This window comes from Panthera tigris, chromosome B1, assembly GCF_018350195.1.
Source record: "Panthera tigris isolate Pti1 chromosome B1, P.tigris_Pti1_mat1.1, whole genome shotgun sequence".
NCBI classification, from domain to species: domain Eukaryota; kingdom Metazoa; phylum Chordata; class Mammalia; order Carnivora; family Felidae; genus Panthera; species Panthera tigris.
This window is the reverse complement of record NC_056663.1, coordinates 82511980-82537760: the sequence shown is the minus strand read 5'-3', so window position 1 is coordinate 82537760 and position 25781 is coordinate 82511980. Positions and strand designations below refer to the sequence as shown.

Below are 25781 nucleotides of genomic sequence, written 5' to 3'. Positions count from 1 at the left end.
AAGTTTTAAATTAAAGGAACTATAAATTTGTTACTCTCATTACTTCTCAAACTTACTTAAACACAGGATTTTATTTTTTCTTTTAATGCAACATCTTTTAACAACTAGTTCCATGGCACTCCACTCAGGAAATACCAGTTAAATTATTTTCAAGTCATATCACAGCCATGTGAAAAAAAAAAAAATTCCATCCATCAGTGCTTCTTAAACCTCACACCAAAATAATCCTAAGGACATATGAAAGTGAATTTGTCCTGAGGAGGGGCAAGAACCAGGGACCTGGGGCATATAGCTATAGGCTATCAGCCGTGAAGTCTTAGAGATGTCTTAAAAATTCCCCGTGAAGCTTCATAATAGAAAAGCTTGTGTTAATAGGAAAGTAAAACTCTGCTCAAGGGATTTGTGCCAAATTTACTGAGTCTTCTCACTGCCCTCCTCCTCCCATGGACACAAACCCTGTATTAATGACTGGTATTACTTGCAGTAAGCATTATTGAAGTCATGAAGTCTCTAAAGAAAACAGACTACAATCTTAGGTTACTGAGCCTCTCTGAAACGTACTTACTGCACTACAGATTTCTCACCCCGTTGTGATGATAAACTTGCAAACAACTGACTTGTGCACACTTAAAAAATGCCTAGCCCTAAAATGTGTTTTCAAAAGAAATTCAATCGATTTTCTATTAGTTGACATTCATTATTAGTCTTCCAACTGTAATAAAGGGTTCCCCATGGCATCAGTGAGAACACATATTAAGCTCTGGGTTATTAAAACTTAGGGGAAGGCTTCCAATCCTAGGTATACACCCAAGAGAAATGAAAACATACATCCCCACAAACACTGACTTGTGGCTGCTCCTAGCAACATTATTCATAATATCCAAAAAGTGGAAACAAGCCGAATGCCCATCAGCTGACGAAAGATAAATAAAAAATGGTATATCCACACAATAGAATATTATTCATCCATAAAAGGAATGATGTATTTCTATATGCTACAATGTGAATGAACTTTGAAAACACTATGCTAAGTGAGAGAAACCAGACAACAGGCCACACATTCCATGATTCCATTTACATGAAAAGTGCACGATAGGCAAATCTATAGAGACAGGAAGTTGGTTAGGGGTTGGCAAGGCCTAGGGCAGGCTAGGGGAAAATGACAGGCTAGGGGAAATGACTAGAGTGACTGCCAACAGGTACGGGTTTCTTTCTGGGGGAACGAAATGTTAGCAAACTAGACTGTGGTGATGGTTGCACAATCCTGGGAATGTATTAATACCTTTGAATTGTGTACTTTATTTTTTTAAGTTCATTTTATTTATTTTGAGAGTGAGAGAGAGAGAGAGAATGGGGGAGGGCAGAGAGAGTGGGAGACAGAAAATCCCTAGCAGGCCCTGCACTGTCAGCATAAAGCCCGACCTGGGGCTCAAACCCACAAACCAACCACAGGATCATGACCTGAGCTGAAATCAAGAGTCAGACGCTTAACGAATGAGCCATCCAGGTGCCCCACCATTAAACTGTGTACTTTAAATGGGTGAATTGTATGATACACGAATTATATCTCAATAAAGGTATTAAGATATTATATTTACATTTCATGTATTTTTATGTACTTAAATTTCATGTAAATAGATTTTGCAACAAAACAAAACAAAACTAAGGGGCAGGGGAAGCCCCAGGAGTGGTTGCTTATGTTCAGCAATGCACAGCATAAAATAATCTAGCAGGGAATTGTTTAGGACTTTACAGATTTTCTGCTGTTTGCAATTAAAGGCACAAGGGAAAATCAAACTTCATATATTCAATCCATAAAATGAAATCCAATAGGAGATACTAGAATTACTTCATACCCTTCTTGACTCTTCATTGCACCAAATGAATCACATTTTACCATCCCTTAGTCATATTCAATTATACTGTTTCTGCAACACATTCACATTGATCAAGTAACATATTAATCACATATGTACTTATTTGTGTAATAATAGTTTCTCAGAAAGCCTGAGCCTTCTTTCCTCCATAAAGTAGGCTAATGGTGACTGAAAATTCTTGAACTGCTGTCCACAAGAATAATCCCCTTAGGCCTACTAAGATCATGCTGGATATCCAATAGATTTCAAAACAACAGTTAACAACATTCTTATAATTTTAGGGCCAGAAGGGCCCTTGGAGATGATGAGTTCGGCAACTTTATGTTTCAGAGGAGGACCAGTCCTCCATTGTGGAGCTAGCAGACATTCAGGTCTCCTGATTCCCTGGCTTATATTTTCCCACTAAGCCTATCTCTAAATTGTAATTCAGGATAGCAATGATGACACTGAATAAGGTTTTAGTCAGTTACTGAAATACTCACATCTCAATCACAGTACTCTTCAGTTATATAGTTTCTAAAGGGCTTTCACAAGCATAAGTTATTAGAGCCTCATCACATCCTGTGAACCAGACAGAAATCAGCATCTCCATTTTAGACAGAGGTTCAAAAAGTCCTAAGATTTGCCCAAAGCCATAGGGCTGGTAAGTACTGGCTCTGGAATGAGAACTTGACACTCAACATTTTCCAAGCAGAACTCCTTATTCCTTGCCAACATGTCCCCCAGGTTCCCACGTTAAAAACCTGGGCGTCACTTTGTTTTGTTTTGTTTTGTTTTGTTTTAGGTGACATAAACAAATTTCATTTAACACTTCATGAAGTGAACATTTTCCTTTTGGAGAACTGCAAAATGGGTGGGAGGCAAGAAGATTTTATAGGATAAAGAATAAAGACCAAGGAAGAAACAAATAGAGAAATCTGATTGGCTGGGGTCACCCAGTCACCCTTGATTGGGGTGAGAAGGCCCAGAGTTGGCTTGGCATTTGGAGATTGGATGACTGGGTATACTGCAGTTCTGGTCAAGTGGAGCTTTTACAGGGACACGAAAGTTATCTAAGTTTAGTTCCCTGATGTGACACCCTAGGCAGAAACAGTTCCATCTTGGGCCTAGGAATTTATTTCAACAGTCCCCCTTTTTGATTATCCTCTTGCCCAGTCAAAACATCAGTCTTAGCATGAGTCTCAGTTACCAATGCCTCTTCGAGTCTCTATGCCTTGTACAAAAGGCAATATCAGGCTTGTATTTTTCGAGCTGGTTATATTTTTCTGTTCTCTTCTGTTGTTCCAGTAGGACACAGACCATCAGTCACTGGCGAATGGCTGTTCACTTGCATTTAAAACTTTGGGAGAACACAGTATATTAGGGAGACAATAATAATGTTAGAAAGAAGACACTAGGCATCACTCTTGAGTTCCTCTCTCTGCTCCCTCAAATTCAAGAACTGTCAATTCTAGCTCCTACAAATTAAAAAAAAATCTATCCACTTCTCTCCACACTCATTGCTACCACTTAAGCTTATATCAACATTATTTCTCACTTATCTTACTGCAATCTCCCCCTTTCTACTTTTGCCTCTGCCTGTGATCTAGTCTCTATAATGCAAAGTTATGTGCACATAGCTCCCGGTAATCACATCACCACTCTGTCTGAACTTTACTGTTTCTTCTTCACTTTCAGCATAAAGTCCACTGACACATTGAGAACATCTTTCCTAGTCTGGAGCCTGCTCACTGCTTCAGCTCCTGCCACAGCCTCTGTTCTCTGACCCATGCAGTTAGAGTGAGCTCACGGCAGTCCCCAAATTTCCTCTGCTCTTTCTTCTGTTTTGCCTTTCCACTCTTCTTTTCCTTTTTCCCTCACCTGGCTACATCTTGGGAAGCCTCGTTTCAGTTCTGGATAAGATGCCTTTCACATTTGCTCTCATAACAATCTAAACTGACTCTCAATATAGCATTTACCCTGACTTTTAACTTATCCCCCATGAGACTGTAAGTTGCTTCACAGCTGGGACTATGCCTTTTTTCCTGTTATATATCATGAGCCTGGCATATAGCAGGTACCCAATAAATATTTGCTAATTAAATAAGAGATACTTAAGTCAGAACAGAACTATGCCATTTCTGAAATTTGAGGCAAGTTCTTCCTATGTGTTTCTTTTCATAGTTGATGACAATCATATTCTAAATCTTAAACACTTGGACTGAGTAAGTGGCTACAATATATTTCTCATTGAAAAACACAGAGGTTAAGTGAACCTCTACATAAATGACACATTAATGATAATAGATACTGTTTAATGGTTATGTGGCTTCTGTTTGAAGTGACAAGAGTTTTGAAAATATATAGCGATGATGGTTGCACAAGACTGTGAATGAATGCATTTCATGATGTTTGAAATCGACTATAGTTCTATGGGAGGGATGCAAATTGTTGAAGCATTCATATTTTTTCTTCTCTGTTTTTGGAACTCCACTGTAACTGATTGATAAATCAGCCACATTTCAGGAACGATCTGGCCTTTCAAAGTATACTCATCCAACCAGCCCTTATGCTCTAGAATACTGAAAGCCGAAACTTGTACTTACCCATTGAAGTGCATATTATGTTTTCTTAACATGTTTGTTAGTAAAGATGCCTATTATGTTATCAACCAAGAAAATTTGATTCTGAAAGCATTTTTAAAGTTCAGTCCTTAGTCTAGCTCAGCTGAACTGAATTTCCAAGGTAATGCAAAATCACTATTTTTATAATGATAGACAATTTTAGTTCTAGACATCAAACACTTGCCAGGATTTCACAGATTTAAATCAGTTTGCTTAACAAAAGAGAAGCCAGTGTGCAGAGGTTCCTGACATATTGTGTGTGTGTTATGGAAGCCCTTTGACAGCCTGGGGACCGTTCCTCAGACAATGTTTCTGAATGTACACAAGAAAATGGTTATAATTATGTAAAACACAATTACATTAAAACACAGTTATCAGAACAGTAAACATTTGTTCTGAAGCTGCTATGGAAAACAGTTGGGTGGTTACCAAAAAAGCTAAGCATAGAATTAGCCCATGAGACCTATCAATTCCATTCTTAGATATATATATACCTAAAGGAATGAAAAGCAGGGACTAGAATAGACCCTCCTATGCTAGTGTCCATTATGGCATTATTCACAACAGCCAAAAGGTGGATATGACCCAAGTATCTGTCAACCGGTGAATGGATAAGCAAAATGTAGTATATGCACACAATGGAATATTATTCAGCGATAAAAATGAAGTACTGAGGGACGCTTGGGTGGCTCAGTTGGTTAGGCATCTGACTCTTGATTTCAGTTCAGGTCACCATCTCACAGTTTGTGAGTTCAAGCCCTGCATCGGGCTGTCTGCTATCAGCACAGAGCCCACTTCAGATCCTCTGTTTCTCTCTCTCTTTTTGCCCCTCCCCGCCTCTCTCTCTCTCTCTCTCAGATAAACATTTTTTTTAAAAAATGAAGTACTGGTACATCTGATACTGACACATGAATGAACCTTTAAGACATCATGTTCAGTGAAATAAGCTAGACACAAAAGGACAAATATTGTATGATTCCACTTATGTGAAATATACAGAAAGACTAATTTATAGACTAATTTTATTAAGACTAATTTATTTATAGACTAATTTATAGACTAATTTCTAATCCACAGAAAGTGGATTAGAAATTACAAGGGCTGGGGGAGCGGGGTTGGGGAATTACTGTGTAATGCTTGGAGCATTTCTGTTTGGGGTATATACAAAATTTTGAAAATAGTGGTGATGGTTGTATGACACTGTGAATGCAATTAGTGCCACTGAATTATATGTGTAAACTGGCTAAAACAGCAAATTTTATGCTACACATATGACTACAATTAAAAAAAAATTAATAATGTAGTATACCCAAACCCACTGAACTGTACACTTTAAATGGATGAATATGAATTATTATGGTATGTGAATTATCTCATAAGACTATTAAAAAAATTTCCAATAGTAATTATCACCAAAATTTCAAAGTAGTGATGAATATAAAGGATACTTTGACATCTCTACAATTCCCATAATTTGATATTAAAATATCTGTTATTCCTATTGGTTGGTTACAAAGCCATAAGTTTTGCTGGTGGTATTATCATTTGTTATCTACGTGTATAATTGGGAGGAAAGCTGTATTTTTGGTGGAGGTTAGTAATTATAAAGATATTCTTTTTACTTTTTTTCATTCAAGTTCCTTGACCGTCTGAATTGTATCTACAGATCTCTTGGGTTAAGATCTACAGATTTATTTTACTGAAAATAAACTACACAGGAGAAAAACTGGATTTGCCTTTAATGTCTTTAATTCATCTACGCACACAATTTTGGCCACTGAGACTCTGAAGCTAGGCAGCATTTATTAATTTAACAGAGCATGTAAGATCAAACTGCCTTTTTAAAAAAGGAAATGGGAAATCCATTACAGGTCTTCCCCCAAATAATCATTTAACTCCAGCAGCTCTGTGCAGTCACTTAAAAAGACCAGAAAGTCACTGTCTCAAGAAACCCATTTTCTTTTCTCCCAATGCTGTGCCAATTGATGCATATTCCATTTTTCTTTCATCACAGGAAGCAGAGACCACAGCCATTTTCAGGCTATCATAATCATTTCAGCTGAGAAACTCAGTTGGCTCTCCAGAGCGAAGATGCTTCCAGCTGTAACACGGCCAACTTTACCAAAGGGCCTGTCCTGAGCATGGCTTAGTGCCCGCCTTGATGATTAAAGACGGGACGTCTAGCCTCTTGAAGCTCTTCGTGTGAAGGAAACCTTTTACATGGCTGAGCTCAAAGGGATTCCATTTCTCTCCCTTCAGCAGGATTTTATTTTCTAGTGGATGTTTCTAATGTTCTTCGCTCTTTTTGCATGAACATCATCACACCTCATTCTGTTTCAGAGAATTTTTACTTCCAAAATAACAACTTGCATACCTTCCTCAGCACATTTGTTCGATGTAACTAAGGCCAGGTATTAAGAAAGTTGCTTATTATAAGATGGAGGGATTGCTTTAATGATAGTATTTTATTTTTGTCAAACACTTTGTCAAACACTTTTTAATATATACACCAAAGTATGTTCTGTTTTCTGAACACTATCTTAGAGAATGGAAAAGAATGCATAAGTAGGATTAAGAAATGTGAATAAAGTCATAGGTGAAGTATATTGCAGGGCTGGAAAAAAACCAAGAACCAGAGAAGAAGAGGAATATGACGAGCCTCCAGAACTAATTCTCTAAGTTGTGCAGAAGCAATTAAAAGCTAACGAGATGGAAAGTGAGGACAGAAGGTGAAAGGAGAGGTAGAAAGAAGAAGAAAGTAAAAGCCAAAAAGCGGAATACTGAAGACGTCACTTAACGATGATTTGGAAGCTCCAAGGCTCCCTCTGCTTATATCTGCAGAAGGGTACATTCCCATGTTCACTTTCTTAAACTCTTGTCACAAAAGAGTAGCAAAAGCCAAACATTCTACTTCCACACTCTATTTCTTTTTTTTTTTTAATGTTTATTTATTTACCTTTGAGAGAGAGAGAGAGAGCATAAGCAGGGGAGGGGCAGAGAGAGAGGGAGACACAGAATCTAAAGCAGGCTCCAGGCTCTGAGCTGTCGGCATAGAGCCCAACGCAGGGCTCGAACCCACAAACCGCAAGATCATGACCTGAGCCGAAGTTGGAAGCCCAATAGACTGAGCCACCCAGGTGCCCCCAGGCTCTATTTCTAATAACACACCTAATGAACAAAACACTGTGATCCTTGATCATTTTATCAGTTAACCCCATACCCTAACGTTAGCTTGAGATTTCAAGAGGCTGACATCACATTGCTACTGACTTCCTGGCTTTATGCTACGGCTAGGACACAGCCTCTGGAAACCTGACCAGGTTAACACGAGGGATGTTTAGCATACTTAACTACATGGTCTCCTGCTAATGAGGCCAGGGTTTGATATTCATTCTGTGCCTCTTACATAGGTTTTGTTTCTCTGACAGCTTCTCATATACTTAGGCTGAAAGGGCACAGATGGATATATGCATATTCATTCCCACTTTTTGCAAATTACTTTAGAAAAGTCTGAATCATTATCGTACATGGAGCCAAGCCAGTGTGTCTGTGGCCTGATAGTGAATGATGAGCAAAATGCCCAGCAGCCCAACTTATTTGAAGCTCAGTCAGAATGCAATCTGTAGATAATTTTTCTATTAAAAATATTGTCTTCAGTGACTCCAGTCATTCAAAACTGCAGATGAGTCATCTGACCTAAGCTGAAACAGTGACTTCTGATTTGTAAACGTGGCAATGGCATCATTTGCTCATTTGTGCTTCTCGTCTTCCTCTCTCTGAAGGACTTGCCTTTATGCATGTGCAGTATATAAACATCAGCTTCCAAGTATTTGCCTACAATTTCTGCTTTAAATTAAATGTCTTCTGCATTCCAGAGCAACATGTAATTTCTGAACAAAGAGCAGATTGATACATTTAAGGATAATATTAATACTGACTTAATTTCATAAGAACTAGGATTTTGTGATTGTCTTATCCTTCCACATGTTCAAGTGCTAATAACATTAATACTAATAGTCATTTTACCCAATGTCACCAAGAGTTAGCTTTTTTCCTGTAAAATGGGGGGATAATACCTATCTCATGATGATACTGTGGAGATTAAATGAGAGGTAAGGAATTCAAATGTCGAGCACAATACCCGGGACAAGATAGACGTTCAATAAATGTTGAACCTGAATTTGAAACCAAACTACTTTACTTCATTATCAAGAAGATGGATACATGTTAACTAGCCATTCCAAGTAAGTCAAAATGTTTTTCTCAGTTTAGAGAGCTCTATGTGTCCATATATACCTCATAAACTAATATATATATATGTGTATATACACATATGTGTATTTGTTTATTTATAATTATCTATTTAGTAGGCACATGTGTTATGTCCATGGAATTTAATGCTGAAGTTGTCAAGTTTTATTTTACTTTTTAATGTTTATTTATTCATTTTGAGAGAGAAAGAGAGACAGAGAGAGAGAGAGCTCATGCACATGAGTGGGGCAGGGGCGGAGAGAGAGGGAGAGAGAAGCCCAAGGAGGCTCCTTGCTGTCAGCACAGAGCCTAATGTAGGGCTTGAACCATGACCCTGGAGATCAAGACCTGAGCTGAAATCAAGAGCTGGACACTTAACCAACTGAGCCACCCAGGCACCCCTGTCAAGTTTTATTTTAAATTCATCCCTGAAGTGATTATTTTAAGAGTCTGTTTACATAACACAAGACAAAAACAGCTTTGCCTTTTTTTAAGCAATAAACTCCCTTTTCAAGCAATAAAATGTTTCTTAAATTGATGTATGTGGTAATGAGGATATTTAGCAACTGGAAAATGAAAAGCAAGCGATGCACAATAATGTGATCTAAAGGAGACACTCCCTGAATATAGTAAGTATTGACTTACTAGTAGAGAATGCTAAAAGAGCACCATTCATAAGATTTCTTAGCTTTCAAAAATGTTTTCTCCTTTCATTAATCATCCTTGTGAAGAGTGATTATTTTCTCATACCAAAGTTTTCCTAGGTTACTGCATGCTCAGCCTGGCTTTCAACTTTTATACATGGAATTGCATGGCTTAAAAAAGTAGATTACAGTAAAAAAATAAGCCTGTGTTTTATTTTATGGGGAGAAAACGATGAACAAAATGCTTTCATGCTCAAAGATAAAGTGACCAAAGCAATTTTTCTTTGAGATTATTTGCTGTCGATCATAAACTCTAAAATACATTTATTTTTTAATTTCAAAAATCTCTTTCCAAATTATCCATAATTATGATCGATATTATTTTTTAAATCACAACTATGACTAAGCATACAGTCTCTACAAATCATAAAATGAATTTGAGATTTGGTAGCTTTTTCATGAGTTTGTATTTATACTTTTGCTCAACCAATATGATTGGAGCACCTATTATATGCTAGGTATTGTCAGGAAGTCATTTCAATTCTAACACAGATTATGGTCAGGATTATATGATTCGATTGAACACATCAATTTAATCAGCCAGACTATCTCCTCTTCTTCTTTACCTGGTACACACAGCCCAAACTACAATCCTAAACAACTCCCTTTTTACATAAAGATTAAAAAGCAGACAATAAGTAAATAAAATTTAAGTTATCTGCTATCTCCCAGACCTCTAGGACTTCAAAATTAATGGAAGACATAATTACAGCAAGAGGTATGTGTGTGTGCTAACTCTTTTGGACTATTTGAATATATTTTGTTTGTACACATATTATTTTTAGTTTAAAACAATATGGCTGAAAACATTAGCACTAGCAGAATAAAATGGAGAACTGAGAAAATCATCTGGAAATCATCTCACTTTCACCTCAACATCTGAAGAACTTTTATCTCAAATCCCCACTTAATTTTCTATGTGGAAACCAAGTAAAGAATTCTATTTGTTATTATTAAGTATATTTTAAAAAAGTTGCTATTTTTATCAAGCATGGGCTAGTTGGTGTCACACAAAATAGGATGTGGGAATTATCTAGAATTATGAGGTTTAAAAGTATTCCCACACTGTGAATAAGGTGTAGTAGCCCAGCACCCGGCACTGACACACAATATTTTATAAAATGCTGTGACTTAGACTCCACTCTGCGTGTGACATGTAAATGGATGAGGTTGCCCTGTCTCTCTCGTTGTCACTGCATAGTGGTCCTCATGACTCCACTGACCAGTGAGCTAGAGATTAGCAAAACTTGTTTTGACCTCTACTCAGAAGAGCGGTCCATCCTGGGCTGTTCACTGCACCTGCAGACTTCAGACTTCATTCTAAATTGGAGACTCAATCTTTGCAAGTTCAGCCATGACAGACCTTAAAAATACCAAAACTAGATACTCCTCCAAAGTCAGCCCTAGCAGAGCCAAGGAAGCAATAACTGACTGGGTATAAAACTTCAGGGATTTCTGGGAGCACTTCCCAGAAGCAAAGGCTTTCCTTTTTTTTTTTTTTTTCTTTGCTGACAATTAAAAAAAAATTATTTTTTTAATGTTTATTTATTTTTGACAGAGAGAGAGACAGAGCATGTGCGGGGAAGTGGCAGAGAGAGACACAGAATCGGAAACAGGCTCCAGGTTCTGAGCTGTCAGCCCAGAGCCCGACGTGGGGCTCAAACTCACAGACTGCAAGATCAAGACCTGACCTGAAGTTGGACGCTCAACCGACTGAGCCACCCAGGCGCCCCTGCTGACACTTTTTAACTTCTAAGGATTAATAGTTAATTTTGGAATAAACTGCTTTCACATTTTCTGTCTGAACTACATGTCTGTCTTGGTACTGTTGTGAGGAAAAGTTTTGCATGTCTGAAGCAACTATGAATTTAGGGAAAAGGTAGAATGTTTTAGACATGTTTTAGACATGCAAATATCCAGGTTAAATCAGCATCTTTCATTGCTAAGAAAACGTATGCATTCACAAATGTAGGTCAAGAGTAAGTTCATAGTAGCACTGAAAATGAGAGAGCAAAAAATACTTTGGGTTACATAACCAGTTAATTAGGCTACAATACAGTCAAAAGTAAAATATTACATAGCTGTCTAAAACAAATAAAGCAGATAAGGTTGATCTGTTTTTACTAGTTCAATATATGTCTGGATATAATATAGACATACATTAAACACAGGAAGGCAAGGCTCAGAGCCAAGCATAAAAAATAAATAATCTCCTTTGTGTAAATTAAAAAGGATATACATATATTTTCTGCTATGTGATTTTCTTTTTGTAAGAAAACAGAAAGAACAATTCCTCCTTTGGGGAAAGGGATCAGGTATCAAGGTACAGTTTATTATTCTTTAACCATGTACATGCATTTATTTTTTAAAAAAATGTTTACAGCAAGTTATCTGGTGGAGGAATTATTGGCCGTTTAAACATTTTAGACTATGTTAAAAATACCCATACAGTCAGGTATTTTTATGCAGAATTGAAGACTTAAAGCTGTCAGCAGGAAGTATAATTAGCAATGCTAAAAACAAGGCTTGAATAGGGTGCCATTAAGCTAGTTTTCAATATTGTTCCTTACCATTCTCCCATTCACTGAATGCTCTTCCTAAAAATGATTCCATACTGAGTGTTGTGGAAAGATGTTGCCATTTCTAAAAGAATTAATTTGTAGCAAAATATCACTGCAGGACAGTTAAGCTATGGGTGTGGCCTCCAAACTGAGAGGAAATATGGCTGAGTTGACTGTCTAGACAGTGTGTAAGGTGATCTAAACAGAAGTACCTCTTCTCTCTATAAAGAATCAGTGACTTCGGTATAAAAGTGAAAAAATCAAATCAAATCACAAGTGACACAAAGGGAAGGTTACCTAGCATATTTCACAAAGGAAAGGGGATGACAAAGTTTTGCTTAGCACAGTATCATCACATCCAACCCTCTAGCTATTTCCTACACTTTGTGGCTCTGAACTAATTCTTTCACAGATTGGTACTAAACATGGGACACTGGTGGTGAGCCTTTCCTGTCCCTCTAGCCGTCTGCTCTATAGCCTTTGGACCTGCCTTGCTTATTATGGCTTGTCCAAGAGCTAACAGTTCATTTCTGGTCACGGTAGGAAGGAATAAAAGATATAAGCAGGTAGGATTCATGAAGGAAAGAGTCAGTGACAAGTGTAAACTGTTGATTCCTTCCCGCCTGAAAAGAATCCACCCTGATTCTCCTTTGTTTGGATTTTTGAATCCATTACATTATTAAGGGAGACATTTTTGAATTATTTATAAGCCAGAGTAACACGGTTAGCCATTTAAATCAATATTATTGAACGAAGTTGGTTGTGATGTATCAAGTGTTCTTTTTTCTTAAATGGAAATTGCTTTTTTTTTTCCCTGATAATAGTGGCCACTGTAAGGCATTTACACAAGAAAATGTAAAGAAAAGTCAAAAGAAATAAAAACAACTTAAAATCCATCACTGCCATTACAAGCCATTTTTAACATCTTGCTCCATATACTTTAGACTTTTTGTTATGCATATACATATGGATGTATACGTGAAAATGTAATCATCCTTTACAACTTTACATACTGTTTTCTACTTGATTTTCTTTATTTAAGAGTACATTATGAACCTCTTTCCATATTAAATACAGGTTTATTATGACATCATCCTGAAGGCTGGCAAAATATTTTATAGTTTTACTGCAGTTATGCTTCTGCCATATTATAGTCATAGAAATACATGGAACATTTTGTCTCTTCTCTATATTGTCTCTTGGTTTCTCCTGAATTTGAATTCTGTAGCTGCTCATTTTTATCTATCCCTTCTGCATTCTGTAACTCTTTGCTTTTTACCCTCCACTCTCTTCTTATTACTGTTTTTATTTAAAATGAAATTAGAATTGTTTGGGAAATAAGAGTAATTAGACTCCAGGAAAGGGCTTCTTTGAGTCAAGTGTGAAAATACTGGGCCATGGATTTTGATTGGACTACTCAGAGACATTTTCTGTCTTGCTCTTGAATTCACAGATGTGTTCTAGGGAGTTTAAAGTTCTAAATAAACAAGCATGATATTACCTTAAAAACAGGGGCAGACTCACTGGACTTATGGTTAGTTTTATCACTGGTCCTAAAAAAATCATTGTTCACTACTTTATTTTCATAACTTGAAGAAGACAGTTCACCTAAACAGAAAACTGGTATTCATACGGACCATGAGGCAAGTATCAGGTCAAATGTAAATATCAAAATGCATAGTGTTAATCAAACTGGTTTTAGACGCTGAATAATTTAAGAGAAAATAAAGCAATTTGTTTCTGGTCTTAAGGACATATCTACAGTACATCGCCAAACTAAAAATTGTCTGACACCCATATAATCATTCAGTGTGGCTTATTAGAAAGAATGGACTTGATGTTTCTGATGGTTCCTTTGGTTGCATCATTTTAATCCTTCAAATCCATTCTTCATTGTAAAATTTGAGATGATAACTTATATCTTACAGGTTATAGTAAGGATCAATTGAAATAACATCTGTAAAACACTTTGGAGAAATGTTAAGTGCTATATATATTAAGTTAATATTATCATATGGTAAGTGGAACAGATCTGTTCAGTGTTACGTATAGTAGAGATATGCAACATTTCAAGACAAATCTATAAGTATAATGACTTAAGGAGGAATACAAATGCACTTGACAGTATGCTTAACGGGTACAGTTCAGAGCTTTATAAATCTAAAATGTATTCTCTATTTCACCAGTGACTTTCATGAGAACCTTGAACATAATGAAGTTTACCACCAATGTTATAAAAAAGACTGAGATCTTAAACAGCAATGGCCTTAGTCTTGGTTACTGAAAATTGATGAGGCAGCAACTGATGCAACATACAAACCAGGTACATTGACAAAAATTTCCATGTGAATTCCCAGTTCAGCTCTGTATACAAGTATAGGTATGCTCATAACTATTTGAGAGGAAAGAAGAAACGTATCCTATTACGTTTGTGGCATGTGCGACTTCATTTAACTACAGCAGAACAAAAAGAAAAAGGCACAATTGATACAGGAAACAGGATGCGGATAGGCAAGCTATTCCTTTGTGCAGAGGCTGAGCAAGCACGGGCAAAACCTGTACAGTGGATTTGAGTTACTTCCTCTTCTTCCTTTGTCTCCTTAGCAGACTTCTAACAAATATGGAATCAGTTTATGAGTGGGCAGAGAAAAGGATGAGAAACCAAGAGTTCCAGGCAATACCCCAATAAGATAACTCACCATAATAGTTTAAAGTTGACCTTTTTAAGTAATTAACTGATTTAACTATAGAGTTTCAGGAATAAATTGTTAAACTTCTTTTTATCTAAAAGAAGGGAAATAAAAATTTGGTATCTCGGCTAAAAGTTCTAAAGGTAATAACATCTACTGTGTGTTTGCTTTGGGCCAGGCACTCTTCAATGCCTTGTGTGGGTTGTTTCTTTAGTACTTGTAGTACTTAGAATGATGACCCTGTAAAGACGTCCGCTTCTTAATTCCCAGAACTCATACGTATGTTTTATTACAGGGCAAGAGGGACTCTGCAGATGTGATTAAAGATTCTGCGATGGGGAGAGTATCCTGGATTATCCAGGTAAGCCCAATGTAGTCACAAGCGTTCTTGTAGTGAAAGAGGGAGGGAGGAGAGTTGGTGCCTTAGTAAAGCAACATGAGAAGGACTTGGACACTTATGGCTTTTAATATGGAATGGGACATTTTCTAAAGCTGGAAAGGCAAGGACATGGGTTCTCCCCTAGGGTGTTCATAAAGAAAGGCAGTCTTGTCTAAACCTTGATTTTAGCACAGTAAGAGCCATTTTGGACTTCTGACGGACAGACTTGCAAGTATGTGTTGTTCTAAGCCACTAAATTTGTGGTAATTCACTATAGCAGCAAAAGGAAACCAATAAAATCCTCATAATAATCCTATGAGATACACACTATGATTGTCTCCAATTCACAGATGAGCAAATGAAAGCACAGTTCCTCAAAGATACACAACCACTAAACGGTGGGACTGGGGTTTGAGTGCAGGGAGCCTGGTTTCAGAGCCTATGAACTGAAAGCCTTCCTGCTGTCAAGCTTTGGGGTTTTAATAAATTGCAGCTCTAGAGTCATACTGACAATGCTTTCACCTTTGAGACCCTGAGCTCACCTGAGGATGTGCCTAATGCACGGTCCTAGAGGTAGGGCACAGTCTTCTTTTAATGCCTCCAAAGTCGGTACCACCACCACCACCAACAACAACAACAACAAATTCTATTTCAGCCCATTGGTAAGAAAATGTATCCCTAGAAGTGTGTCCAATTCCAAAAGCTTAAATAACTGGAAGTGCTATACACTGTCAAGCTATGTGCTGTCTCATTCTATTTGGGAAATATTTTAAAAATTGGAATATTTTTAAAGAAAAGATGAAGCTGGCTATTGTAGAGAAATAAATTTATACAATTTAAAAATACCTGGTACAAAAATGTTTAAGTGGGTCCTTTAGCGATTGTAAACGATTCCAAGAATTCTGAAAATGGCAACATGGATCTCAGCTCTGTGTATGGCACTCAGAACACAATAAAAAAATCCAGGGAACAAATAAATGCATAAATATTTTTTAAAAGGTTACTTATTCATTTTGAGAGGGAGAGAGAGAGAAAGCATGTGCAAAAGAGGTAAAGAGTAGGGGAGGAGGAGGGGCAGAAAGTGAGAAGAGAGAAAGAATCTCAAGCAGGCTCTGTGTCATTCTCAGCACACAGAGCCCTATGCGGGGCTCAATCTCATGAACCGTGAGATCGTGACCTGCACTGAAATCAGGAGTTGGACACTTATTCGACTGAACCACCCAGGTGCCCCAAATAAATGCATAAATATTTAATCAGCATATGGACATACATATGTGTTTTAAGATCCAACTATGAGTAAATGTATCTGCAAATGTTTTAGAGTCTTGATTATTCTTATCACTTTAATTTGCTAGGGGCTCCTTTGTTAGGTGAAGAAGTGCTATCTTTGCCTTATTCTCTGACTTCTGTTCATGATTTTATCTTCCTGAACAGAGGTGGTATAGCAATAGTGGTTAAGAACCTTGGCTTTGAAACCTGCAACACCTGAGTTTGATTCTAGTTCACCTTCTTATTACCTGTATGGCACGAGTCCAGTTAGTCAACCTTGGTGCCTTCATTTTCAAATGGGCATCGTAACATTTACCTCTTATTTTATAGTAAAAACCCAAAGTCATAATGTATATAAGCATTGTCTGGCCCATAGAAAGTACATATTCAAAATGGTCGCAATATAAAATTCACATTTATCAACACAGACTGACTCTGTTTCTGATGTTGCCCAGAAAGCATAGTGTCCAAGTCAGATATATATCTTTTTAGAATATCATCCCACTCAAAATCAGAAGAATAGTCACTATAAATCATTTGGGTCTCAAATGCGCTTTACATTAGTGAATCAGTTTAGAAGACTTAAATTCATCTTCATCTTTTTAGGGACTTTCATCCTTGGGAACCTGGGGAATGAAGGAAAGCTCTGTTTTTAAACTTCATGTGAAGGGTTCCTCGGTGGCTCAGTTGATTGAGCATCTGTCTTCTGCTCAGGTTATGATCTCACAGTTTGTGAGTTCCAGCCCCATATCAGGCTTCCTGCTGTCAGGGCAGAGCCTGCTTTGGATCCTCTGTCCTCCTCCTCTCTGGCCTCCCCCCATTTGTTCACACACACACTCTGTCTCTCTCTCCCTCCAAATTAAATAAACATTTAAACTTTAAGTGAGAAGATTGAGAGGAGGGGCTAGTGGTTTCCACTATAGTTAGTCTCATTAGAAGTGGAGAAGGTAACTCATTATTGATGAGCATCTACTTTGTGCCAAAGGCTTACACATATTATCTCACTTAATCCTCTTGGCAGCCCTCTGGAAGTTGTATGAAGACTGCCATTTTACAGATGAGTGAAATGAACCACGGAGAGGACAAGGTAACTTCTTCAAGGTCACATGGGGTCCGTTGGGATTCAAGCTCAGTATACCATATGGCCTTCATGTAGGTCTGCTTTCCAAACAGTCTTGAATGGTTACACAAGACTGAGGAAGAAAATGCATGTTACTTACTGGGAATGAGTAATGATTTATACTGAGAGAAGTTATTGAGTGGCAAGCAGCACACGGACATAATTTTTGCAATTATCTTGTTATACTGCAAAATAATTTTTCACTGACAACATAGTCAGCATATTCCTAGCTGTGTAAAGAGAGTGCCTGTTGTTAGCTAGTTGCTTCCCACTGAGCTACTTTTAAGACAGAGTAAACCAATATAGGTGCAGCACACAGGCGATTTTTTAAGCAAATTTTCCTCTATGCCAGTCAATGTATTTTTCACTGCATCCAGGAAGATTACAATTCTGAGAAGGAGCCACTAAGATTCAGCTCTGGAGCTGAAAATCCTAACAAAATCTAAGGGTGGGTTTTCTAATGTGTTCCAGAATGATAGAAGCCACCAGTCAAATTCTCAGAACCTCCTGAAGAAAAGATTTACCTGCTTATGGGATGTCACATGTAATCTAGGTCAGGTAAAATACTTCACATCTCATTTTTGAAATTCCTCATTGCTTTGCCTTCCAAAAAACATTTGTCAAGAACCATTTGACATGGGATCACAAATAAAGCAAAAAGAATTCATTTGTTTGTATTATGACATATACTGATTGTGATTACTATGCAAATGATTTAGTTTTTTTCAATTTCATATTGCTTTTCAATAACCAAGACTCCCTTTTAAGGTTTCAATACTGACTTACCATTGTCTTCAACAGAGAAGTAGAAGAGGTCCTTTGTTGCTTTGCTGCCTTCATTCAACACATAGCAGATCCTGCTCTCATCAATGTCAGCTGATGAAAGAACAAGTTTCACTCATCATAATGGCACAATAGAAAATGAGGATGTTAAGAACGTCAACATTTTGGGGCGCCTGAGTGGCTCAGTTGGTTAAGTGAACAACTCTTGATTTCGGGCTCAGGTCATGACTTCACGGTTTGTGAGATCCAGCCCTGTGACGGGTTCTGCACTGGCAGAGCACCGTCTGCCTGGGATTCTCTCTCTCTCACTCTGTTCCTCCCCTGCTTGCTTTCTCTCTGTCTGTCTCTCTCTCTCTCAAAAATGAATAAGTAAACTTAAAAAAAAAGTCAATATTTTAAGGCATGAAAATACTACAATAAAGAAATTTTAAAATGATGAACACAAATCTAACTTTTTAAAAACGATTAAGTGAACATGAGTCTAAATTGTTCTTAATGTTATACCAGCAAAAATAGAACTTAGTTTAAAATTTTGTTACTGGGCTATGTGTATGAACTTTAGGATAATACCCCCCAAAAAGGACATTCTCGATGTGCATGTTTCACAACATCTGGGCCCTCTATGGAGAGGTGAGTCCATGTGGTTTTAGGTCTTCTGCAAAAGCATGGAGCTTGGTCTGATGGCAGTTATTCATTAACTATTTGTCAAAATGAATTTAAACAAGAACAATGGCTGCATTCTAAGGAAAAAGAAAATGAGAATCAAATCATGACTTTTTATTATTACCTATTCTCTTGGATTTTTAAGAATTTGTCCCTTGGGTCTATTATTGTGTTTTTGTATTGGTAATTATTAGTATTTTAAAGACAATTTGCATTTTGGGGGTATTTATTTATAAAGATAATTCTTATGGGGTGCCTGGGTGGCTCACTCAGTTAAGCGACTGACTCTTGGTTTTGGCTCAGGTCATGATCTCACAGTTCCTGAGTTCGAGCCCCCTAATCAGGCTTCGTGTTGGTAGTGCGGAGCCTGCTTGGGATTCTCTATCTCTCTTCTTTCTCTTGTAAAACCATGTATGATTTCATTGGCTTTAGAGACAATTCTGAAAATGTAACTAAACTACCTTTTATTTTCATTTTAAAGTTTTATTTATTTGAGAGGAAGGGAAGGACAGAGGGAGAGGGAGAGAAAGAGAGAGAGAGAGAGAGGGAGAAAATGATCAGTTAAGGGACAGAGAGGAAAAATCCCAAGCAGGCTTCACCCTCAGCACGAGCCCAACACAGGGCTCAATCCCACGGCTGTGAGATCACAACCTGAGCCCATATCAAGAATCAGATGCTTGGCTGAGCCACCCAGGTACTCTGATAATTAAATTATTTTTTAAACAGCCTTCATAAGTTTTACTCTAAGACTGTATTTAGGTTTAAATGTATCGTATGTAGAAAATTCCTTTAATCTCTTCACATCTCATGCACACAGAGCTGCACGATAAAGTGTTAAGACAATGTAAAGGGCTACCAAAGCGACCAGGTGTCATATTGCCTGGGAAAACAGAGGAACCTGCCTCAAGTTCACCATTAGTAGTAACAACAAATATATTTAGAAAGAAAAAAATCCTTCAAACATATCCTTCCGCATTTAGGAAAATTTAGTTCTATGCCTTTTTTTTTTTAGATGCAGAAATTACTTGAAAATTATTTGAACACAATAAAATGTGCAGTGTAATATTTGTCTCTAAAATCTAAATATAAAATATCATCTTCAGAAAACTAAACTTACTAATGAACTATGAAAACAATTCCTAGGTATGCTTCTTTACTTAAAATTTGAAATTCAATGGATATTTTCAAAATTAATGTAATCATATCTTATGATGATATTTTTCAGAGGCTGTCCACCTGCATTCTGTAATTTTAAGGCATAACTAAAAGCCTTACTAGCTGTCCAAGGGTTCCTGTTAAATGGGCATCCTGAGGAAATAGCTGAAGAAAGACTACTTGCCTTTTTTTGTTATCTGAATAATCTTGCATTCCATTGTATTTCATCAGAATCAGAATTTTTCTGCAAAGGCAGAGCTTGGGACAATTTTAAACAGACCTGGGAGATCTAATCTGCTCAAGGAGAGGGACAGAGGCATCGGGGACATTGTTTACTAACCTTGTGTAAACACTCGCGTACTCTTGTTCCCAAGGCCAGTGTTGATAATGAAGCCATGCTCTGGTCCTCTGGTCACTTTATACTTCAGGAGCCCATGGACACTGTTCTGATCCTCTGTCCTCAGAGACCTGCTGGTAATCAAGAAGCTCATGTGTCCAGTGTGAAGGCGCTTCAAGGCCGATGCACCTCTGTTAATGGCAATCTGGGGGAGTCTGTTATCTAGGGAACTTATGTGGATCCTCATTACCTGAGGTTTGTGTGTCTCTAGGACAGTGTCTGGGAAGACATAGAAGTCAGCATGAGTGCCATCTGTCACAGTCAAAGAGAAACAGTCTTCAGTCGCCTCACTGCCGTCATGCCAGTAGCTAATCAGGTTGTCATTCAGGTCTCGCTTGGTGAAGGTGGTCACAGGATGGTGGCCATTATACAAAATCCTGCCATGGATGGGGAGCTGGGTGATAGTAAAGAGGAGAAGATCATCTGGAGTATCCTTATCTTCCGCTGTTAACTCAAAGGGAGTGATCTGTTTGCTTTCCCCTTCTTGCAGCATTAGTTTGTGGATGGTCAAGATAGGTTTCTTATCATCCACATCTATGATGTAGATCCTGAAGGTTCGGAACACAGGGTTGTGTCCATCAGTCACTTGAAACTCAAAGCTGTCCATCTTTATCTCATCATTTGAAGTGTGGACATAGCATATTTTGTTGCTAGCCAACTGTAGCTGAGTGAAAGAGGCAATGGGCTTCCCAGAGTGGTCAGAGCTCTCCAAGTGCCCCAGGCTAGGAGCCCGTGTGACTCTGAAGTGAAGCTGTTCATTAGGGCTGTTGATGTCGCTGGTGCTAAGCACATTGGTGGTAAGGGTCACTCTGCCACCTTCTGTCAGGGTAATCCCTTTGCTAACCACCTCAGGTGAGACTCTGTCTAAACTGCCAACAGTGATGTAGAAGGAGCGGTCTATCAAAGGGTTAATCCCATCAGTCACATCAAATTTGACAATGTCAAGAACTCCTTCTTGGCCTGTGTGAGTGTAACAGATGAGGCCTCTGTTAATCTCATCCTGGGTAAAATTCATCCCAAGGGTGAGGTTGTTCCTCACCTCCCCTCTGGGTTTTCTCAGTCGCTGTAGAAGCCCTTGTTGAGGCCCTGAACGGAGGACAAAACTGAGGCTCTTCTCATCGGAGTCAAGATCTGTGGCTTTGAGGACCCAATTTGTAATGACCTTAGTGTGTCTGGTCTCTACTTCCAGCCCATCATTAATGGTCAGCTGAGGGGTTTCATCATCCACTAGGATCACCACAATGGGTACCTTCCTGTGGGTAATGTGCTTGCCGTCACTCAGCCAGACCTCAAAACTGTCCTCTGTGGTCTCGGAGTCATCATGCTCATACACAATGGTGGAGGCCTCCTGGATCTCCTGTAAGGTAAAACTGTGGATGGGCTGGCTGCCTGTGGCCAGCTGCTGTACGATTCGTCCATGCTGAGGGAGGGCTGTGAGCTGAAAGCGAAGCTCATTCTGTGGCAAGTCAGCATCTGCTCCATTGAGCAGTGGGGTGTCTATGACCAGGCTCATCCCCTCTAATACCACAAACTCACCAGCAAAAAGTTCAGGCTGCTCATCATTGGTGGGTAAAATGATTACGGGGAAGACAACATTTGGGGAGAAGTTGATGCCATCAGAACAATAAAAGGTGAATTGATCTTTTTGTGGCTCTACCCCCTTGTGAATACTCTGTACATAATTGATATGCCTCACTTGGACATCACTGATGGAGAAAGCACTGATGGGGCTACCAGCCCGTGATTCTTTTGAGCCAGGAGCTGGTGCAATGTTTTCCAGGTAGCCAGAGGCTGGCTGACTAGTCACTGTGCATAGGATTTCATCTTGGGGTGTGTCCACATCTTCAATACTGAGATGTTGTAAGGTCAAGGGACTCTTCCCACCTTCATCAACAATATAAGACTCTGCCACTGAGACTTTGGGTGCCACATTGTCCACAGGCAGCACAACCACTTGCACCTGCACTCTTTCCACTATGCTGTTCCCCACCAACCACTGATAAGAACCCTTGGAGAGGGTGAGGCTGAAGGCATCATGTTGTTTCTGGAAACCAACTTCACCCCCAGTGTGGACATAGACTACTGCCCCACTGATGAGGTCCTCTTGGGTGAATCGTTCTGCAGGTAAACCATGCACGAGAATAGTACCCAATTTTGGGCTATCTTCCAAAATGAAAGACAACATCAAGTCATCTGTGCCCTTCTTTTTGCCATGTATGATGCCCATGGTGATCTCAGCGGCTCTGTTCTCTAGTACATCAATGGAAACATCTAATAACGGACCACCTGTAATAGAGATCCTGGGAGTTTTGTCAGCTGTAGTGGGATGCACAGAAATCTGGATGGTGATGGGTATGTGGTGAACCCCGTCACTTACCTCCAGATGGAAGGTGTCATTGGTAGTCTGGTCTCTGCTGTGCTGGTAAGAGACACTCCCATTAATTACATCAGCTTGCGTGAAAAGCTCTCCTGGGGTCATATGTTTGTTTAAGTAGTATAAGTGTCCATGTTGGGGACCCCAGACTAATATGAAGACAATCTGGTCAACATCTGTGTCAGGATCTATGACACCCAGTTCATTCCTGCTGAGGATAAAACTTTGTCCCTCTAAGACAGTAAAGCCTCTGTTGGTGACTTTGGGAGGCTGATTGTCCACAGGCTTTAGGAATAACGTGAATGTGCCAGGCACACTATTGCCTGCAGCATCCTCCACTCGGTAGGTGAACTGCACAACCCGTCGTGTGACACCCAGCATCTTCTGTGGGGGCTGATAGGCAACTTGGTGCAGATTTACCTGGGCCTGGGTGAAGCGCATGATGGGCATGTCTGGCGAATCAGTGAGGACAATTTCTCCAGCCAGGACTTGGTGGTTGTCATCTGTGTCAGTTGGGGGTGTCAGCAGGGTGTACCACAGGTTCTGGTCATCTGAGTCCTCATCAGTATATTGGAGGAATTTCTTCTGGAAGTGAGTGAGTTGGTATTGTTGCACAGTCATTTCTAGAGTAGTTCCTGGAAATAGTTCCGGACTCTTCAGATCCACTGGTTGGACCCTGACAGTGAAGAAGTGTTGGTTGGATAGATTGGGTGGCTCATGGTCATCCTGTACACGGAAAGTCAGCCGGGCCACTACAGGTTGAGGGCTATGGGGTCCAAGATAGCGGTAGAAGAGTTTCCCTCCCATTATGTCTTGCTGAAGCCATTCAGTCACCACCTTCTCATAAAGTCCTTCTCTTTCCACATAAGACCAGTCCTCATCTTCAGGGGACAGAGGTGGTTCAGTCTGCCGCAGCAGCATCTCCCCCTGGTACTGACTGGAGTAGGAGGAACCAGGGGCTAGATCCTGCCCTCCCTCTTCCTTTTTCCCTTCCAGAGGCTGGTCCTCCAGCACAAAGTGGATGGTTGAGTCCTCAGAGTCAATATCAGTAGCACTCAGGACAAAGGGGGAAATCTGGACCACATGTCCTTCTGTAACAGAGAGCCCGGTGTTGGCCTTGACCTTTGGTGGTTCATCATCGACAGGTATGATGGTGACGGGGAAGAGGAATTCCACCTGGTGGTGTCCATCCTCCATCCGGAAGATGATGTTGTCACTGTAGGTGTTGCTGCCATCATGCTGGTAAACCACTCGCCCTGCTGCCAGGTCCACCGGTGTGAAATGCTTGCACCCAGCGGGTGCCCCAAGCACCATCAGCTGCCCATGTCTTAAGCCCCTAACTGCAGTTATTGTCACTTCTTCCAGGTTATCGTTATCACTGATCTGAAGGCTGTGGGTGCTGGACAGGGGCTTGGACTGACCTTCAAATAGCAGCAGTCCCCGGTTATATCTAGCCACTGGGGCCAGAGTGTTTGCGGGCTTCATTATCACCATGAAGGCAAAGGGGTCTGAGGTGGCACCATCTCCGTCCACCACCTCCAGCTCCAACTGGAAGAGCTGCTCTGAATCCAATTTCTTTGTAGGGGGCTGATAGGCAATTTTCAGTTCCCGAAGCTCCCGCTGGGTGAAGAAGGAGACTGGAAGGCCCAGGGGGTCGTCAGTGCTGACCACGTACCCCTCATGCCCTCGTGTGGTTGTGGGGGCATTGAGAATGTTGAAAACCAGGTCATCAGGGTCAGACTCCGTGTCTTCCGCAGCCAGTGCGTCAGGGGTCAGGGCTGTCAGCAAGAACTGATTGACCTCCATCATCATCAGGGCCACAAAACTGGGCCGAGGTGCGGTGTTCTCTACTCCGTCGCGGATGTTCACCAGCAGCTGGAAATGCTCACGGAGCAGCACCTCGGCTGACCCCGCGCCTCTGTCTTCTGGCCCTAGCAGCTCCGCCATAAAGGGCACATAGTCCCGACTGGGCGACAGGGTGGTGGCGGTATGCTGGTAGCGCACCCCAGCTCTGACAAAAGCCTCACAGTCTGCGCCCTTGCCCCTGGGGAGAGGGGCCCCCATGGCGTCCACCAAACGCCCATACTTGGGCAGTGGGCCGCCGTGGGGAGGAAGAAGGGTGAGCCGGCACCTGCTGGGGGCAGAGCCTGCGGACACCAGGGACGCAAAGTCCAGTACTTTCTTGTCGATGGCGTGGCTCCAGCCCCGCAGCTTCTCCACCGCCAAAGGCCTGTTGCGCATCACTAGCTCCGGCTGGGGAAACACCACGTCCACAGCCAGCGTGAAGGGCAGTGCTAGCGTATAAGTCGGGGCGTCGTAGCGCAGCTGCAGCCGCACCCGAGCGCGCCCGGGGCTTCGGGAGCCGAAGTGGGTGTACTGGACCTGGCGGGGTCCGAAGGCGCAGGGGAAGCGGCCGGGGGAGAGCGCGCCGTGGCTCAGCGGCAGGGCTTCCAGCACCGTCACCTCGCACCAGTCCCCCGGCTGCACTCGAATCACCAGGTCCCGGAGCGGGTCGAGCCAAAGCGAGCGGCCCACAGGAACCCGGAGTCCGGGGTTGGCGATCAGGACGCTAGGGCCGTCGGGGCTACTGAGGCCCGGTGCGCCCCAGGTGGGCCAGTAGAGCTCAGGGTGGGCTTCAGTCCCAGGCGAGGGCACCTGTCCATGTAGCACGGGGCAGCTCAGGAGCACGTAGGCGAGCGCCGCGACAAGCTGCCGGGGCGTCCCAGCGGGGCGCCGAGAAGTCCCAGCCATGGGACCTGGGCGCTGGAATGTCCCGGAGACTGCCCAGTCCGAAGAGGGCCGGCTCAGCTGCAGGTGCAGGCTGGGGAGGGAGTGGCTGCTGTCCAGTCGGGAGCCGAGGCGCGGACTCAGCAAGAGCCGGTGGCCGTGCTTCGGCTGTGGCAGGTAAAAGCTGCGGGGAGAAGGGGCTCTGCCCACCTTCTGCCCTGCTTGAGT

General features: G+C 40.7%; 1 protein-coding gene across 1 annotated transcript in view; it reads right to left on the bottom strand.

Annotated features, from left to right (window-relative positions):
- FREM3 (FRAS1 related extracellular matrix 3) overlaps positions 1-25577 on the bottom strand; it is a 90950-nt gene extending 65373 nt beyond the window's left edge. Inside the window, exons 1-2 of the mRNA XM_007091774.3 lie at positions 20396-25577; positions 18241-18330 (exon numbers count right to left, since the gene is read on the bottom strand). Coding sequence (XP_007091836.2) covers positions 18241-18330; positions 20396-25577 — 5272 coding nt within the window. The remainder of the gene's footprint in view (positions 1-18240; positions 18331-20395) is intronic.
- Between the last annotated feature and the right edge of the window lie 204 nt (positions 25578-25781).